The sequence below is a fragment of the Solea solea genome, chromosome 7 (genome assembly GCF_958295425.1).
Source record: "Solea solea chromosome 7, fSolSol10.1, whole genome shotgun sequence".
Classification (NCBI taxonomy): Eukaryota; Metazoa; Chordata; class Actinopteri; order Pleuronectiformes; family Soleidae; genus Solea; species Solea solea.
Genome location: NC_081140.1, coordinates 7,624,111 through 7,644,388, shown reverse-complemented (window position 1 = coordinate 7,644,388; position 20,278 = coordinate 7,624,111). Strand labels below are relative to the sequence as shown.

General features: G+C 42.8%; 1 protein-coding gene across 8 annotated transcripts in view; it reads right to left on the bottom strand.

Moving 5' to 3' along the window:
* Nucleotides 1-20,278, bottom strand: part of fat3a (FAT atypical cadherin 3a) — a 159,797-nt gene that overhangs the window by 17,529 nt on the left and 121,990 nt on the right. For 5 of the 8 annotated variants that reach the window (XM_058634784.1, XM_058634777.1, XM_058634779.1 and 2 more), the window contains 12 exons: nt 18,861-20,232; nt 16,514-16,710; nt 15,877-16,030; nt 15,558-15,791; nt 14,446-14,838; nt 11,124-11,338; nt 10,139-10,276; nt 6,131-6,274; nt 5,121-5,318; nt 2,320-3,121; nt 687-821; nt 130-284 (listed from right to left, as the gene is read on the bottom strand). In XM_058634784.1, coding sequence (XP_058490767.1) covers nt 130-284; nt 687-821; nt 2,320-3,121; nt 5,121-5,318; nt 6,131-6,274; nt 10,139-10,276; nt 11,124-11,338; nt 14,446-14,838; nt 15,558-15,791; nt 15,877-16,030; nt 16,514-16,710; nt 18,861-20,232 — 4,137 coding nt within the window. The remainder of the gene's footprint in view (nt 1-129; nt 285-686; nt 822-2,319; nt 3,122-5,120; nt 5,319-6,130; nt 6,275-10,138; nt 10,277-11,123; nt 11,339-14,445; nt 14,839-15,557; nt 15,792-15,876; nt 16,031-16,513; nt 16,711-18,860; nt 20,233-20,278) is intronic. The other 3 variants (XM_058634781.1, XM_058634785.1, XM_058634783.1) reach the window with 1 other exon arrangement.

Genomic DNA, 20,278 nt, shown 5'->3' with positions numbered 1-20,278 from the left:
CCGTCCTACAGCAAGTTAATAATCTTTATGAACCAAGCACTGATTGAGTCTATACCAGCACCTGTGTGTGTACATGTACGTGTGTGTGTGTGTGTGTGTGTGTGTGTGTGTGTGTGTGTATGTGTTTACCTTGAGCACGGTGCAGGGCTCAGTGTGAGTATACATGATGATCCCTCGGTTCTGGAGTGTTCGTATCCTCAGGCTGAGTTTCAGCTCCGTCTGCACTCGATCAGAGAGTCTGTACTTGATGTAGCTGTTACCAGAGAAGCTCAGAGACGAATGGCCTGCACCGACAACAATGCACATGACAGTAAAAACGTTGCTTTGATTTAAAAATTGCTGTGTATATGATTATTTTTTTATATATAACAGATCCAGACTTCAGTATTTCCTTTTCTCTCTGACACACACAGATTTGCACAGCTATTCTTCTTAGCTGCATTGCAACTTCTACAGTCTAAATAAAGTGTTATCCCTTACTTTAACCATATCCACTTAATGCCTAACCCTTACCTTAACCACAATTCAAATCTTAACTCTAAACTTAACCAGTTCCTCTGAAATCTGTTTCTGTGATCTTTCTGATGAGGTTTTGGTCTCCATGAGGACCAGCGGTCCTGACAAGGTCAGTGTTTATGCAAGAAAAGGTACTAAAGCGCTAAGCATGCACACACACACACACACACCTGCACACTCTCCCAGTTTGCCTGGTGGACACTGGCATGCGTATCGCCCTCTGGTGGCCTCGACTGAAACACACTGCATGTCTGCTGGACAAGGCTGGTCCTCACACTGTTCATTCAGGACAGCACAGGTGGCATCTGTTCACACACACACACACAGGGAGAGAAAGAAAACACACTTATCATAATACCCTGAGGACGTTGTCATGGAGAACATGAGCTTTATTGGTTTGGTTTACTGCAGTGAAAAGCAGTGAAACATCAACGAAACACACACATAGTGCAGGAGAGATTCAAAATAAAAAGTAACAACATAGATTTGTCACTTAAATAAAAATCCCTTTGTACTTTAGATTTATTACATAAAGAATATGGATTTTTTTCAAAAGGAAGATGACAGCTAAAACTGCAGTATCACAATTTGTGTAACATCAACACACTTGACTAGTGTTGGAGGCAATGGGTGAAAAAGTAATGCGTTAGAGCCATGGTTCTCAAACTGTGGTACGTGTATCACCAGTGGTACATGAGCTTCCTCCTACTGTTCTACTGTATGGGTATGTGATAATAATAAGTCACCTTATCTCTTGCTCAATCTTAATCTAATTCCACTATACCAGTTTGTGAGTATATGTGAGGAAGAGGAGGATGACGAGAGGAAATGATCTTATTGGGAATAAATCTGCCTCCTGTGAAAAGTCTGTTTACACCACTGTATTTTAACCTTTTAATGAGAGTAATTTCATGAGTGTGCAGTTTGCTGCTTGACTTAGTTTTGAAGATGTAATTTAGTTTATTTTACTCTCTTTTAAAAGTTATATATACCAACACTACATTTGACAGAAATGTCAGCACTGAATCCGTCTCCATGACTCTCAGCTAACGTTTCATCTGCAACATGCATTTCACGACATGCCTGCACTAAAATCATTTATGCTAATGAAACTATTGGCTCTCATTCAACAAAAACAAACACAAATTGATTCTTGATAAGCAACTTGTACTATGAAAAGTACGGCCATTACACGTGGGGTACATTCTGTGTTGTGTGATATCTGCCAAGTTTACGTTAACGCACCAATTGCTTGCCAAATGAAATGTAATGGCGTTTGATTTTACTGTAATGTAAAGCAGTGATATTGTCGACATGATCAAATCTGTCAGAGTCGTCATCAGCAGGTACCAAATGGATTCAGAGTGACGCGCAGCTCGTGATTACTTAGCACTTATTGACTGTGCATAGTAATGACTCTAAAACCTGTGTTATACGGGCAGGGGAAGGGAAACCCTCCGACATTCGGCAGACAGCGTATCTGATCAAAGAATTGAGTTTTACTTTTGAGCACAACTACAAACTCTAACTGAACATTGACTGGGCTTTCAGTTGCCTCCATCTCCTCAGTAAAACAAATCACTTCCTGTGTGCAGCAGAGGAAGATCTCAACAGTGAAACAGGGCCACAGTAGTATGGAGCTCAAAAACTTATAATTTAAATTTAAATTTGGCTGATCATAGAATTCGAGGAGTCTCTCACAAAAATGTCTATTTCTGTCGGCTATCATATTCACACATGTATTTTAATCAGCTGTTTGGCGATGCCGTCGTCTGTCCACACGTGGAGGATTCGATCACTCACCATTGCATGTGCAGCGCGATGTCCGCTGGAAGCGTGGCGAGACGAAGCTGACCCGCGGAGTGCTGTACGTAGCCAGGTTGTGTGAGTCCAGGATGATGCTCTGCTCACACTGTGCGCCTCGACACTCCAGCCCGGAGCAGTTCTTGTCCAGGATAGCCGACACCCTGAGGACCTCCTCCAGCTGCCGCCGCGACGCGCTCAGCTTCTGGGTGAGGTAGGCTGCCTTGTAGTAACCGCCCCCCACTGTTTCCATGGCGACCAGCAAGTCCAGCTGTTGTGTCCCTCCAACCGGCTGCAAACTGAGCAGGTGCAGCTTGTCGTGCTGCTGGGAGGCGGCGGCCTGCTGGAGCACCTTCAACACACTCTTCAGGTGCGACGCCACGAAGTCTTGTGGCGCGACGCTTTCAAAGCGCACCGTCACCGCCTCGCGCAGCATCTCCGGCGTGGCCTGCTCCACATGCACGCTCACCGGCACGGGCACAGCGAAGCGGCCGTCGCTCACGCTGGCGTTCAGGGAGTACCTGCCCGCATCCAACCCGCCCAGGGCGATGATCTTCCCATCTCGAGGACTGATCTTAAAGAGACTGCGTTGGGCTGGAGGAGCGTGGCCGAAGGTCAGCGCATCATAAGGGTCAGCGTCGGTGGCGTGAAGCTGACCAATCACACCGCCCGGAAACTCATCCTCCATGGTGATGATATGAACCTCCAGAGGTAACGCCACAGGCCGGTGGAGGCTCTCCTCTATCACCCGGACAGTGAGTGTGGAGGACGAGGACAGCTGAGGCTTCCCTGAGTCTTTCACCTTGGAGGAAAAGAGAGAAGATGCAGAGAAAAGACCTTCATTAAAAGCAGATTACAGGACTTTGGCTGCCAGAGGACAGGAAGCTTTGGCTGAAACTTAAATAGCCTTAACTACAACATTATACTATTAATGAAACCTTACTGCTAAATGTGTTAACCAGAAGTATTCATGAATGGTGTGGTTGAATGTGGTACAGCTGTGCTTCTGTTTAGCCACTTCACTAAAGTCTCACCTCATAAAATCTACACCATCTCAAGGGGAAGCGATGCTATGTTCATTTTGCCAATTACACAGCCTTTCACCAACAGAAGACTCAAATCTGTTCACTCCCCCACAACAAAGTCCACGGAGAAAAACTGCATTTTTAGCTCTCTGGGAAACAGGAGCTCCTCGTCTCCCACTGCTTTGTTTGCTAAGTTTGTGTCACGGAGGTTCCTCCGAACACAGTTTGAACACCACAATAGTCACAAAATAACACATTGCAACTTGGCAAAACTGATGCAGGCGGATGTGGATCAACAACTCTATGGACTTTGGTGCGGGAAGTGAGCAGTTTACATAGTGACACACACTTAGGTTTCTTTTTGGAAAAGGTTGGAAGACAAAGAAGACAGAGCGGCTAACTTTATCCTAAAATAATTTAAGCTGGTGTCATTTTCGGTTAACAAATACAGTTCCTGAACTCTGCTTTTGAAGTGTTGTCTATAAAACTTGGAGTTGAAGAGATTTCACCTACTGAGAAGTTTCACAAAATGTCAAGAACCTCCAGTCCAGTAACTTTGATGCGGGGTTTAGATTTACAGCACATGAGTGAGGATGAGTGAGAATCTTCACAGCAGTAAAAGCATCAGCTCGCACTTCAATCACTGTTTCAGCTTCTTTCATCTCCCGCTCAGCTCGTCTTTTAAACGCTTTCAGTGTTTACCGCTTTCAGCCTCCACTCATATTTCAACGCAGCTCACACTTGAACTTTGTTCCAACACTAACACTTTACATCTTCTCAGCACCAACACGTTACTGCCATTCTGACTTCTTTCAGGGAATCTGTTCCAGCTGTTTTTCCACCGCTTGAACTTCACATGCACCGTATTTGTCTTGAAGATTAGACTTCAAACTTCGAGATGCTAAACGCGAAATGATGGCACAACAATAGCAAATAAAGTATCAATATCTCGCTTGAAGAGCAATTACAGCTCCGGCAGCAAACCCAGTAAAGGTGAACAATGTTGCATTGTTTGCAAAAGGGAGGCTGTTTCAAGGTTTATTTAACCCGGAAAGTCTGATTGAGATTAAAAATCTCTTTTACAAGAGGGTTCTGGCTGTGAGAGGCAGTAACACTGGGAACCAAATTGTTTCCACAACTTTTCTGATGGATGTAGGTCCCTGCGGTGGAAGGCAATAAACACTTGCAGATACGCAGGTAGATAAAAGAGGGCCAACCAACCACAGCATGTAAAAAAAGCAATGATGATTAAGGGCCTGAAGATTTGTGACAAATCTCAGTGCTGGAGGATGCATGCATGCATTAAACATTGCCATAATATCCGGCACAGACATAAAAGTGGGGGTAACAAGTCTCTTTTTGGGCAGAAAAGACAATAAAAAGATTGTGAGATAAAAACCCAATTAAAGCTCTCTGAATGTTTGAAGGAGAGAGAACAGTTTCAATCTCAATGCCATGGAAACACTTTTCTTGCATAGTTTGCTTCCTATCATCAATGTCTTGAACATTTTTTTTTTGTTTGTTTCATTACTGCCACAACAAAGACATTTCAAAAAGCCAGTCAACTGAAGCGGCTTCATCTCAGTGAGGAAATACTGTGTAAAAGCAGGATATTTGTCAACATAATATCATTTTGCTTCAATTGACCTTTAAAATAAATGTTTATATAAATTTTACTGTGGGTTTTTCCCTCATCTGCTTGATGTGAAGTTACTTTAAAAACAGTTTTGCCACAGAAGCAGCAGCAGTGTGGGAAAAACCGCACTTTTACTCTACCTGTATGTGAAGAACATATTTAGTTGCCAGGTCTCTTCTGAACACGTGATTGGCCACCAGTGTTCCATCGCTCTCCAGCACAAACTCTCCACCGTCATTACCCGACAGGATGCGGAAGTCAAAAGGCGGGCCGTTGTGGGAGGAGTCTTGATCAATGACAGACAACTGCAGGATGGTGGTGCCGATTGGCTTGTTTTCCTGTGGGAGGAGACACAGCGTTATACAGTGTTTTAAATTTTTTTTTTTTTTTTATAAACTATATTTGAAACAGAGGCATCAGCTGCAGTAAGTAAAAAAACAGGGTTCAGAGCAAATTTAATTTCCACAAAGCTCTGTGTACTTTTTGCTCCACATTTGCCTCCATATACAGTGCACAAAACCTCTGCTGTGATTTTCTTTGACTTTGTGTCACAAGAAGTTAACATATAATGCACCAAATTAACAACTCTTACAAATGAAACATTTCACAATGTTGTTCCTTTCTTTGTTTGCTTGTTTGTTTATTTAAATGTTGAGTAGTTTAGCGTCTTTATAATCCATGAGCGATGGAATCGCAAGACATGGTGTCACAGAAATAAGTGTACAAGCAAATAAACAATTAACAAACTAACTAGGACACTAAGTGAAACTGGCTTTATTAATTAGGTGGTGGTTGGTTGCCTGCTTCTGTTTGAAAACAAAGGTCTAAAATAATCACTAAATCTCGACAACCCCACAAAGAGTGAGTCAACCTCACAAATACTGATTTGAAGCTGGGGTAGGTCGGTAAGATATTTTGGTGTTTCTTAAAAGTAGGCTGCTCTTATTGGTTGTTATACTTCCTGATACACACATGTGACTCCACAACATCAATAACAACTGTCTCTGCTGCAGCAATGAAACTGTGAGAGTGTCTGTGGAGCTCAGAATAGAGACACAATAAGTCACGACAGCTTCACACAGTAATAGCAGTTTATGAATAATGTCACCCTCTGATCTCGTCAGTGCTGTCAGTCAATCATCAGGTTTACCTGTATGACAGTGGTGAGGTTGGCCGGGGAGAAGGTGGGCGGGTTGTCGTTGATGTCAGATATGTCTATGTTGACCATGGCGGTGGAGGACATGGGCGGTGCTCCACTGTCCAGAGCTCTGATGGCCAGTGAGTAGCTGGGAACCTAAGACACATGAAAAACCATGAGAGAAAAATAAACACACACAGTATAATATGATGTATTACACATAGATTCTGTGATAGCTCCACAGGCCCCTGTTTCTGTGTGAACACGGTGTTCGTGAGAGGGATTATCTGGGACCTGAGGTGCCAGTCAGTGTCTCTTTCTCAAACCATGGTTAATTTGGTTTGGTTAGACTCTGGTTAGGTTTTTGTTTCAGTTACAACTGACTGATAACTTATTTATTTAGATCGGCTTTTAATGTCCTGTAGCACGATGCCACGTTCTTATTGTATATGATCTAATTTTATTGATTTTATTGTATCTTTTATTACTTTAACAGACAGTACATCAGTATGAAAGGATGTCGTGTCCATTTCTCGCCACTTGCTAAACTGCTGGACATCAACAGAGGGATGATTTTATGAGCGTCCAAGCATTTGGTGATGTTGCACATGTCGTCCTGAGGGGGGCAGCAGAGAACAGTCAGTGGGGGATTCAGATCTAAAGCAGTTATTATACCTGAAGGACCATCGCTGTGATTTACTGTGTACACAAACAGGCTGATGGTTTTCTTTGACTATGAATCCTCAACCATTGACCATGGGAAGCCAGAAACCCAGGCTTTATTACAAGCAACCTGATTTAGTTTGATATCACTCCCTTGTGTATTCTGTGAGTCTTCTTTGCCCTGTAATTTCCTCAAGCTTCAGTGCACCTACAGTTTACCTGCCGCAAACAACAAGACGGGTTAATGACAAACAACTACTTTGCTTTGATTATCTAAACCATTTAGTTAAACAAGAGATTTAAGAACAGGTCCCTGGAGGAGAGTAGAACAGAGAGCCACGTTAGAGGTGGATAAATTAATACAAATATATCATTATTGTGCAATAAAAGGTCAGTGGTTAATAGAAGCGTCTTAATGTGGCGGTGTTTTATTTGTGTCTCCCTGGAGACGTCTGAGGACAGAACTTCACACACGATGTCAAGAGCTGAGAGAAGGAAAACAGCCGAGGCTGCCTGTCGCACACTGATACCGTTATTTCTATTTGCTCAATACCACAGAGGACTGTCTTTGCGTGTCCTTTCCACATAATTCTGTGTCTGTGTGCGAGTAAACTGAAGGTGTATTCATTGCTATGGCAACTTCCGTGATATCAAACGTGCTGTGAAATTCCTCCCCTGTGCTGTGGTGCTGAGTGTTTCCTCACTGTATAATGAAAAGGGAAAAAAAACAAAACAAGCGGAACTGTATAATTAAAATGTGCCACTTTATAAAGTGTGCGTTTCAACAATATTTGAGGTCAACTAAATGTGGGACCTTTTGTTTTTTTTACATACATAAAGCCAACATTCCTTTATTTGCACGTAGGCGATAACATCATCGAAATTAACAATCTGCTCAGACCACCAATCTGAGCTGAAATCCTGTGGCTGCAGTGGTGTCTCTATCCATCTGTAAATAAGTGTCTTTCTGTTGCGTTAAACAGTAGGAACAGAATAACGGACACAAAATAAAACTGCGCAAATGAAGCGTTGCCGTTGGTTCCGTGTTTATCTGTCTGGACCAAAGCTTTACTGCTCCACTTCTCTCACAGCAACGTGCAGGGGTGGAATTGGAGATGATCTTGTAGCCGGCATAACAGCACACATTAAGTGCATATTGATTTAATCACACAATAAGCAACGGCCAAGTGATGAAAATCAAGTGTGGCTTTTCATTGCCTTTCCAAAGTCGCTAAATGTCAACGCAAAGAGCTGCGAGTGTCTGGTAGAAACCACTTGATTGGTTGATTGATTTCGGGTCTTTGATCCTAAACTGTGTCTGAGCTGATACACACTCACTGGACCAGTGCTTTCATATCACACGACACAGGCGAGGCTTATCACGTGTGTTTTCTGAAGGACACACACACACACACACAAACACACAAACACATGCTTCCCAAACTTTGCTGCAGGATATTTTTCTGTTTTTCCACGTTGCTTTACAATAAAGAGCTAATGAAGCTGACTGAGAAGAGACGTAGCAGCACCAACACAACAATATTCTGCTGCGTGCAATGTATGAAATAATCAGTAGTAAACAACTATGACCTGTTTAACAGAGAGAGAGCAAGGGAGACGTTGTTTAGAAAAGACAGAATAAAACACACACACACACAGACACACACATAGAGAGAAGAGAGGAAAGCTGCTGCTCCGTGTGCGCTAACACACTTTCATCAGTGAAAGGCTTTGATCCCCTCACACACCCCTGCACTATTTTTTCTGAGCACGCTCAGACGGCTCATCAACTGCACTCATGAATTCTTTATGATAGGAATATGAACATTTCTGTTTTCAAGCAGAAGGAGACGAGGGAGAGTGGTGAAGGGGCGAAAGAGCACGTCAGAAGACGGGGGGGGGACGGGTGTAGGCGTTCCTAAGTTCCACTTTAATACTGTTTCCTGCTGCAACTCAACCTGTCTTGTGTACGTGTTTCCTGACAGAGTGTGATTAACTGTCATCAGGTCAGGGGTCGGTCTTGGCGCGATATTTCCAGCACTAAAGCAGCTCCATGTGAGCTCTTCACATCAAAGATGGGGAGACCACGACCGGCTCGCAGCAGCTCAGTTCCTTCTCATGGTCAGACTCAACTATTGCATATCATGAGATGACAATATTGGAAAAGTAATGCATGAGACACTCATCAAGTGAGTTAAACAGAGTGTGTGATGTTTCAATTGCTTCCTTTAAGGCTAGTGTTTCTCAATCCTGGTCCTGGGGGACCCAAATGGTCAGCTCTTCAGCAAGCACTGCATAGCCTGATAATGACCCATTTCTTTGAATCTGGTGCAAGGAAGCATCTTAAACAGGCAGGGCAGTGGGTCCCCAGGACCAGGATTGAGAAACCCTCATCAGATATTCATTAATAAGATGAGAAGATGCTCAGTCTCTGTAGACTGATATAGCTTTGGATCTCAAATCGGTGTCCATGAAAAGTTTACTGATTCAGCTTTTGAAATGATCTTACATACAGTGGGTCTATATTTCTATTTTCTTCAGCATATAACAATTACTCGTTTTCTTTACTTTCTAATCAGACACTTTATCCCCATATGATTCCAGAGGAAATGCATAAGGAATATTGTTTAATCACGTAAGGAGCTCCATGGCTGAGAAAAAGAGAAGAGAACCTCTGCTCTATTGGGTTACTGCAACTGCAGTCCATACATTTCAGTTCCTACTGCAGCATCTCCACATTAAACACATCTATCTGCCAAGACACAGCTCGACTTTTATTCTAAAGTAGGTCACAGGAAAGGCAAGTAACTGCTAAAAAGTAACACTGCTTCAGTGAAGCACATGTCCTTTTAGAAATGCAGCTCTTTTTCCCGTCTCTCTGTTTTAAATAGAAGATAGATGAATAGAGAAAAAGCTTCAGTGTCATCGTATGAGAACTAGAGAGATAATCAGGTGTTACCCTGGTCACGGCATATTAAAAACATGCTTTAAAAACATTTTGTAAATAACATTGCCATCTTCAACGGTGGTTGAAATTATAATGAGTAATATATGACAGTGATTGCTAGTTTTCTTTATTTACAAATGCAGATATTAGGCAAGTTGCCTAATAACACACACACACACAGAAAATGTTGTCCATCCCTGATTTTTGGAGCTTTAAGGCTCCCTATGAAATATAATATATAAACCATAGGAAATGATCACTTTGTCCCACCGTTAAAGGGCTGTTTGTGGGTTAAGCATTTAGTTGTGATGGTTAAGGTTAGGGTATTGGGCTAGGAAATAAGTGTCCTCACTAAGACAGTTGTACAAAAATGTATGTATGTGTGTGTGTGTGTGTGTCTGTGTCCTCACGGTTTCACGGTCCAGGTGTTTGTTGACTTTGATGACCCCACTGAGCGGGTCGATGAAGAACTGGTTGTCTCGGTCCCCGCTGACGATGGAGTAGAGGATGGCGCCGTTCACTTGACTGTCCACATCCTCTGCTACCAGCTGCAGACACACAGGGACACGCAGGAGGAGTGAGCATGCAACAGTCACACATGATAAACCCGTATGTAATATGTAAAACATACTGTTTAATGCAAATGGAATGAATATTTTAATAAACTGCATTAATGTGACTTGTAAATAATAATAATAATAATAATAACTTTGATTTCTAAAGCGTCTTTCACCAAACCTAATGTCGCACGTGGAGGAGGAGGTCGGAGAGATAATGTGGAGTGAGCGAATGGAGAGACTTAAAGATGATGCAGAACTTATTGGGGAGCCAGTGCAGATGTTTCAGTGTGAGGATGATGTGTTGCCAATGTTTGGTCCGAGTGAGAACCCCGGCAGCAGAATTCTGCATGTGTTGGAGCCCATCATGTTATTATTAGTATTATTGGCTTGACCTAAACTTTTCCAATGGCAGCATAAACCTCTGAGGAAAGGTCTGTGCGCTGTATGTTGTTAAATTAGACTGATTAGACAACAACAGCACAATATTCTCGCGTTTACAGGAGCTAAAAGTAATGAAACTCAAGAATCCAAAGACAATTTAACTTATTAGTGATGTTCTTTTATGTATAATTTGTTCATTTCCCATGAACTGACTCATATTTTTCATAAATCCTTTTTCAAAGTGGACATTTTGAGTTAAAAGCACAGGCTTAATAAATAGCATTCATGGAGGCTGCATTCCATTAAGGTGAGCCAGTCTAGAATCATGCATTCTGACTCAGTGGGTTCATTTATTTTTGCAAAATTCCGCTTTACAAGACATTAAGTCACAAATATGTAATTACACAGCCAGTAGTGGGACAAAAACACAACCTGGCTCTGGATTTAAACTCACCTGGACTACAGAGTCTCCAATGGTGGAGTCCTCTGACACCACCGCACTGTAAAGGTCACGGCTAAACATCGGAGCGTTGTCGTTGACATCGGTCAGGTTTATGTTCACGGTGGTAATGGCACTCAGCGGTGGCGTGCCGCCATCACGAGCCTCCACTGTCAGGAAGTAGTCCCTGCAGGTCTCATAGTCCAGAGGCTGGGCCACCAAAATGGCTCCTGAGGAAGAAAAAGAGAATAGACACAAGCATTTTAAGGAGGATTTAGTCTGGTGTCTATCTATACTCTTTATTAATGTCATCTAAACCCAACAAACATAGCCAAACCAACAATTTGTCTATGTGTGTGTGTCTCTCCATGTGTGAATCCAAAGAGTGTCTAAAAACCACATTGTTGCTCCTTCATCTCCATGCACACAAACTAGTTCATTTTATGTCGCCGTCCTGCTGCTTCACATGGTCATTAGAGCACCAACTGCAGCTCAAACTACTGATGAAAAGAGAGCCCAACAAATCTAGCAAATCCTCCAGTTTGAGGAACATATGATGATAACCCGTGATAAGTGATAATGTCTTTTTGTTTTTAATCTTTATTGAATTTATTTATTTATAAGCCTGAAGATTGAAAATAGAAAAATCACACAGACGTCCAGCAAAAAACATTAAGGAGGTTGACAGATCAATCAAAATATGAAACAGTGAGAAGGACAAAAAGATCTTAGAGCTCCCATTTAAAGGATTTTTCACTGCCGGTGACATTTTCAAGCACAGCACGCTCTTCCAAAGTCAGAGGAAGAGGAACGTCAACAGCAATAAAAACCTTTCGAATGGGAGCTCTTAGGTGTTTTCTCGTTATTTCCTTTTCTGTTGATCTTTTCGCTATTTTCAAAGCTTTCAAAGGGCTCCACTCAGACCATTCACTGGTGATTGTGATTGCAGAGCAGGAAGAAGTCGAGATGCAAAAAATAAATGTTAATGTGATGACACTACGGCTGGTATTGGATATTTGGTTAAAATGAGAGAAAGAAAAGATACACGGGGGGTGGGGGGGTACAGTGGTACGGGCATATTTTAATGGATGCAATCAGGCTGAGGGAAAGACTCATAGTCCAGTCCTTTCCTGACTGTGCTCTTTTGTTCGCATCAGCCTCCTAGTGTTGCTGCACTGCTTCACTTTGTAAGAGCAAGAGTTTACTGCAGCATATCCAGTGTGATTGTGCAACTTCAGGCTCAGAGATGGAAAAAGTGCACTAACTTCTGCCCCTGGACACGGTGACCATTGGGTTTATTTGACTGATTTGGCCTGTTTTACTTTAAGTTACTTTCCCTGTGTTTTTGGAGTTTGAGTGTTGTGAGCTTTTAGTAAAACAAAGACTGATGAGAACCATTTGGGAAGTAGCTGCACCATTGTTTTAGGCATGGAGTGGTATGAGGTAAAAATAATAATATCATGGTATTACAATTACAGCTCTCAAAGGTCTCCTTTGGTCATCACAACATTCAAAACACAGCCGACAGGATCACGTTACTCATCCCCGCACACAATCTGATTCGTGTTGTTGATGAGTCATTAAAAACAGCTCATACCTCACGAACGATACCATAGAAGATTGTAATATTGTGGTACACCAAACTAAAATCAGAGCCAGAAGTGTTTCCACACTTCTCAGCTTTATGGGGCTATAAAACCCCATAATGTGGACAGCAAATGTGAACATAGTAGGTGTTGAAGTGTTTTAAAAGTCAAATACAGTTGTGTGAATGTAGCCAAACACATTCCACACAGCTGAGGTGCACTGCAGAGGTGATTATTATCTATGGGTTTGTCACTATGAGAAGGACCTTTTATATCATTTTATATAAACTCCTATTACTTCCAGTGTTAGGGGAAAAGGAAACAGTGCCAGACAGAGAGAAATACATCAGGAAACAAAGTATAAGTGACTTAAGGAGTGTAATATTGGCTCCTTTTACTGCACTTCAGAGATACCTCATTAATTATCTGTGTGAATGGAGATCATGTGTGCCTCAATACAATAGCTGCAACTTTTTCAAATGCAGTGGCGGCCCCTCCATAGAGGGCGCTAGGGCCCCGCCCACCAGTCTCACATGAAGAAGAAGAAAAGAAACACTATACTGTCACAGCAAGAGGCAACACTCTCTGCATCTCAGTGTCTCTCTCTCTCCCTGTATGTGTCTCTCTCCCTGTGTGTGTGTCTCTTTCCCCCTGTGTGTGTGTTTCTCTCTCTCCCTGTGTGTGTGTGTGTGTCTCTCTCTCTCTCTCTCTCTCTATCCGTGTGTGTGTCTGTCTCTCTCGCTCTCTCTCTGTGTGTGCGTCTCTCTCTCCCTGTGTGTCTCTCTCTCTTCCTCCTTCCGTGTGTGTCTCTCTCTCTCTCTCTGTGTGCGCGCGTCTCTCTCTCCCTGTGTGTGTCTCTCTCTCTTCCTCCCTCCGTGTGTGTGTCTCTCTCTCTTCCTCCCTCCGTGTGTGTGTGTCTCTCTCTCTCTCTCTGTGTCTCTCTCTCTCTCTTCCTCCCTCCGTGTGTGTCTCTCTCTCACTCTCTGTGTGTGTCTCTCTCTCTCTTTCTCTCCGTGTGTGTTTGTCTCTCTCTCTCACTCTCCTTGTGTGTGAGTCTCTCTCTCTCTCTCTCTCTCTCCGTGTGTGTCTCTCTCTCTTCCTCCCTCCGTGTGTGTCTCTCTCTCTCTCTCTGTGTGTGCGCGTCTCTCTCTCCCTGTGTGTGTCTCTCTCTCTTCCTCCCTCCGTGTCTGTGTGTCTCTCTCTCTCTCTCTCTGTGTCTCTCTCTCTCTTCCTCCCTCCGTGTGTGTCTCTCTCTCTTTCTCTCCGTGTGTGTGTCTCTCTCTCTTCCTCCCTCTGTGTATGTGTCTCTCTCTCTCTCCGCGTGTGTCTCCCTCTCTCTCCGTGGGTGTGTCTCTTTCTCTCACTCTCCTTGTGTGTGTGTGTCTCTCTCTCTCTCCGTGTGTGTTTGTCTCTCTCTCTCACTCTCCTTGTGTGTGAGTCTCTCTCTCTCTCCGTGTGTGTTTGTCTCTCTCTCTCTCTCTCTCTCTCTCTCTCTCCGTGTGTGTGTCTCTCTCTCTTCCTCCCTCCGTGTGTGTGTCTCTTTCTCTCTCCGTGTGAGTGTGTGTCTCTTTCTCTCTCTCTCTCTGTGTGTGTGTGTGTCTCTCTCTCAGCTCCAAACAGAGCATCATGTCTGATCTTTAATCAATCACCCACCACTTCGATCTGGGTACGCTGGTTTTTCTTCTCCTTTTTTCCTCTCTTTTGATTAAAACAGTTCAAATGTAGGGAGTGAATGTGTTTAGTCAACTCACCAGTCAGTGGGTGAATATGGAACTTCCCATGCTCGTTGCCTGATCGGATACTGTAAGTGATCTCAGCATTGGTTCCGATGTCCTTGCTCGCAGCGTAAACTCTCAGAACCTCAGTGCCCACTCCCACATCCTCTCGCACAGTCGCCAGCTGGTCGCGGCGCTCGAACACAGGCGGGTTGTCATTGATGTCGAGAACAGTGATGGTCACGTTAACCAGTGAGGAGAGAGGAAGCGGTGGGCCCTGGTCTGATGCGCGGACTATTATCTGATAAGCTGGCTGCACCTCGCGGTCAAGAACACGTTCCAGGACCACGATGCCGGAGGATTTATCGATGGAAAAGGTTCCTCCTGCGGAGTCAGCCAGCGAGTAGATCACCATCCTGCCTGGACCTGCTGCACAGTCATGATCAGTGTCAGGTGCATATCAGAAAGTGTAATGCAAGGGTAATGAATGCTTCAGACAAATTCTTACTCAAATTTTACTTTAAATCAGACAGTTTGGCTTGGTGTGTTGTTCTAAATTTTAAGTTGTTTTTTTTTTTTTTTTTTAAACCATCCATGTTATCTGCAACAATAAATCAATGAATTGGTGACTGATCAACAACTAAATACATCATCAACTAAGCTGATAATCAATTACTTGATTTGTGTGTTTTTTTCTTTCAGCTTCTTACACATCAATGTTTTCTGGTTCCTTTGTTTCTCCATGACAGTAAACTGTATGTGTTTGTCCTATTTTCCTTCTTTCATTTTATGAACCAAACAACTAATCAATTAATGAAGAAGATAATCAACATATTCTTCAATAATGAAAATAATTACCAGCTGCAGCTAAAGCCGGGCAATATTAACAATAAAGGTTGCAATACAATTCTCTGATGATTTTAATACATTATGCAGACACGCTTTGAGATGTAACACATATAATCATTTTGGTTGTTTTACCTCATATTTACTCGTGTGATCTAATCTCTCTTCTTCTATTGTCTTTCACTTTGTTATTCTGAATTATTGCATTTTTTTTGTCTGAAAGGGTTCTTATTATAAAAAATAAATAAAATAAAACACTAGGGTTAAAGTGATGGTAATAATAGCAGTAGTGCTTGCATCACCTTCATCGGGGTCTATGGCCTGGATGCGGGTGAGCAGGGCTTTGGTGGCTGTGTCTTCATACACACTGGCAGTGTACTGTGGCAGTGTGAAGATGGGCGGATTGTCATTCACATCAGTCACTACAAGCTGCACCTCAGCACGGCACCACCTCCCACCGCCATCGGTTGCCTGTGCAACCAGATGGTAGTTGGGCGTCATTTCATGGTCCAGAGTCACAGATGACTTGATTTCACCTGGTGGGGTTAGAAAACATGTGTGAGACATACGTTTTCAAAGTATTGTGTGGCATTAAATGTACTGTTTCAATTGCATTCATACCAGTGTCTGGGTCTATGCTGAAGTCCTGGGAACTAGGACCATGTAAGGAGAACTGGATCCAAGCACTGATCCCCATATCTGCATCTGTAGCTCCAACCCTCAGCAGCACACTGTTGACTGGGAGGTCCTCTGGAATGGAGGCAGTGTACACAGCCTACACACACACACACACACACACACACCAAATGCAGTCAATGCAATTAAATGTTGTTAAAAACTTGCTTAGGCATCACCAAAGGCTGTATTTACACTTAGAAAAATTAAATAAATGTGGTGGAGCAGCAACAAATCTATGAGTATATGTTATTTGCAACTCTCATTAAAGGTCAATTGTGTAAGAATATGTGACATCTAATGGTGAGACTTTTCTCCCCCCTTTCTTTCCTAAGAGTGTCAGCGAAGTACCCTTGTATACTATAAAGGATGATGTTTATCTTTGTTTGCAGTAGGCTTTTGCTTCAAAATAGTTTTTATCACCCCTTGCCTTAAGTACATACAAAATCTTATTCAAAGGATACAAAAATCTAAACTTATACATATATATATGTACTTATGGGTAATATATTAAATCTCTGCCAGTAAACTCTCCAAAAGGTTACACATGGGACCTTTAAGCATTATCAGCTTTATTCCACACCTGGTTACAGACAGGACTGTTGTCATTGGTGTCTATCACCGTGATTTCCACTGTTGCCTGGGAAACAAAGAGTCCGTCGCTGGCAGTGACATTGATGATGTAGCGGTTGCGTTCCTCCCGGTCCAGCAGCCCTTTCACGTACATCTTCCATTCACCCTGAACCAGGCCCAGTGCAAACACACCACGGTAGTTACCGCCTGAACACAAAGACAAGATGTGCAGGTCAGTAAAGCATTTAGACACGTAGGCCAACATGGAGTCTCTAACTGAAACAGATTGCATGTCACAAAGGTGAAATCACAGAAGTGAGACAGTACATTCCACTTCACAAGGACTTTAACACAGTAGGGCTGCAGGCAAACGTACAGTTAATCTTTGAAAAAGAAAGCATGACCACTTTACACCATTTTTACACCTCCCTCCACTGGCTTCCCCTCTGGATCAGGGTTGATTTTAGGTTTTTATTGCTTGTTTTTAATATTTTAAAAGGGCTTATTTGTGTGGTAAAACGAGGTGCAAAACCAGAGGTGATTGAGCCTTTTCAGTGGCTGCCCACAATCTTAGGAATTGTTTACCTTATCATGTAAGAGCAGCCCAGACTCTTGAAACTCTTAAGTCCCTCCTGAAGACACACCTTCTCCTTGGCAGTCAATTCAGGATGAGCTAGACAGCTTGCCCTTTTTTATTGCACTGCTTCTTTGTTATTGTATTATATTATATATTTCTATAGTTCTACCCGTCGGTGCTGTGTATTTGTTGTGCCTGTCTCAACTAAGGTTGTTTTAAATGTGCTATAAAGTTGACATCGACATATAGTATGACATTTACTGGTAAATGTAGCTATGACACACTCACTGATGTAGTCAGTGAGCATTCTGAGTCTACTCTGGAGGCTGTTTCCTGTTCCTGGAAAACCTCAAATAGAGGGTATAAAGGAAGATGCTGGTCACATGTCTGAACCATTTCAACGCTTGATTCAAAGCAGGAGTGGCTCTCTTCTGACCCCCCCTATGGATGTCAAATATGAGCCAATGGCAGAAACTCCTTTTGGAAGAATCAATAAGCAGAGCTCATGAAAACAGGTTAGGGTTAGAACACAACGTCCCACTTGGAGGTGCATGACCCTCATGGTCACTTCACACTTGGCAGAAAACAGCACTAGTGTGTGCTGAGGGTCATGGTCTGATGATGTCAACAGAACTACTTCATCTGTAAAGAGCAGAGAAGCATTTCTGTGTATCTTTAAACTTGAAACACTCCTCACGCCTGCTGTACCTTCACATCCAGTCCATGCTGTCCATGTCCATAATGCTGAACAGCAGGCTATATAAGTATTTTTATGGTTACATTCACAACTGAAACAACATTTTAATAACAAGACGGTGGGGTAAGTTCTGTTCCGTTCTAATATCAGACATGTGTTCATTATTTCTCTCATCTTTATCTTGCCGTCTCTTTCCTCTTGCAGTGTGGCAGCATCTCATTCATCCTTGCCTGCTTTCGTTTTTAGCTGTCATGTACAAGGTCACGTCGTCAAAAATGTCTGTCATTTGCTCATTACAATGCAACTTCTTGTTAGGAATTCCTCATTAGCGCTGCATCTCCTGTTGGGATGGTACTCTTCTGTTTCAGTCTCCTGGGGAATCCTAACTTCATTATTACCATCTGCCGTATCAATCGGCAGCAAAGTCACTTCCTCACTATTATGTAGAGTCAGTATAAAAATGCAGTATGAGCATTCACCTGGCATTCCACTCAACTTTTTTTTTTTTTTGTTGCATACATTTTCTGTCGATGCATATATTATAAAAGTCCAAAAGTTTAACTTTTTTGACAATAACTCGGCTTTTTACACCAATATCAAGACTACTCCATGAATCTATATTTACTACTTCTTTGGCCTACAGAGAACTGTAGCTGCATAAATGCCATTGGCTAGAATCTGTGCAAATTGTATCGCTTGGCAATTCAGGATACTCCTAATCTGAGTGGGATGGCAGTTGTGTCATGAGTAAACGTCTGCACAAAGAAAACAGGATTCTTTGATTTGAATTTATGTTGGAAATCAAAATCCAGCACTATTTTTCTTTTCTTCTATGATGAAAAAATAAATCAGGGGATGGATAAATGGGGGGAAGCTGACCATAAAAGAGTATCTGACCATCATGAAGTACACCAGGATTAATAACCTGTCAAAAGATATCAGAGGTAATCAACTTAAATGACATGGAAAACATAATCTCTTTAAAGTATTGTGGAAAGCATGCAACTAACACTAGCATTGGATTTTAAAAAGATGACACAGGGTTCGACAATAGTTGCAATATGACATATACAGTTGACTCACCTGTGATGTGGTAGCTGACTTGACGGTTAACAGCGGAGCTGTCATCATCTCTGGTGTTCAGCACTGCCACAACCTCGCCTGGTGGGTCACTCTCCTGAACTGAACCAAAGTAGTGCGGCTCCAAAAACCTGGGCGGGTTGTCGTTGATGTCTGATACTACCACAGTCACAGTGGTGGTACTGGAAAGAGACACGGTTTCTCCTAGATCTGACGCCACAACTGTGAAGGTGTAGGATGGATTCATTTCATGGTCTAGGTCCTTACGTGTAGAAATCCAGCCAGTGTTACTATCAATGCTGAAGGTTCCACCCAGTGTGTCTGAATCTCCTTGAGACTGGATTAATGCCCCAAGACTGTATGTCACCTGGCCATTAGCTCCAGAGTCCGGGTCTAGCGCTTGGACTTGAATAATTCTGGTACCAACAGACATTCCCTCCATAACTGTGGCCTCATAGGAGTTGGCTTCAAAGGCTGGTTTGTTGTCGTTTAGATCCAACACTTTGACTTCAACATCAACAGTAGTCACAGAATCTAGCTTAGCCTGTTGTACAGTGGCAGTTATTTTGAAATGATACTCTCTGATCACCTCATAATCCAAGGACTTATCAAGCTTAATCACACCAGTATCCTTTTCCACCAAAAACACCACATCTTGGTTGTTTTCTCCAGTCTCTCCATTAACTAGGGCAAAGGTAGCGGTTAGTGGGTCATGTCCAGGTGGAAGGTTAATGCGCACTGTACCCATTGCTATGCCTATGGGGGTATCCTCTGGAATGCTAAATGAATACTGATGTTGATTGAAATGCGGAATGACGGCATCTGGAGAAAGAACATGGATGTAAACGGACACTAGAGAGTGTCGGACTGGATTTCCCCCATCCACAGCTTTCACAAAAAAAGATAATACAGAGTTTCTCAAGTGGCTGAAGCTGCCTTTAGTCACCATCCAACCATTGTCTGGGTCGATCTCCAAAATATCTACCACAGGAACATGTGCCTCACTGTAAAGCGAGTATGTTACTTTGGCGTTTGTTCCATCATCGGGGTCATGAGCCTGAATCTGTGTCACCAAAAATCCTTTAGTCACATCAGATTTGACGGAAGCCCTGTACTCTGTAGCGTGGAATCGAGGCACATTATCATTATCATCCAACAGAGCAACTTGTACTGTGCAGAAAGAGGCACGTCCGCCATAGTCGCGGGCTGCTATTGTCAGGATGATATTCTTATTAGCTGGGTCCTCACGATCAAGCTTTTCTACCGTGGTGATCTGACCACTGGCATCAATGTTGAACTGGTCTTTTCCCACATCATTAACAAAGGAATAAGTGATGTAGCCGAACATTCCAGGGTCTGCATCTGTCGCCTTTACCTGGATAAAGAAAACAGATGTCTTAGTCAATACAGACAAGAGTATT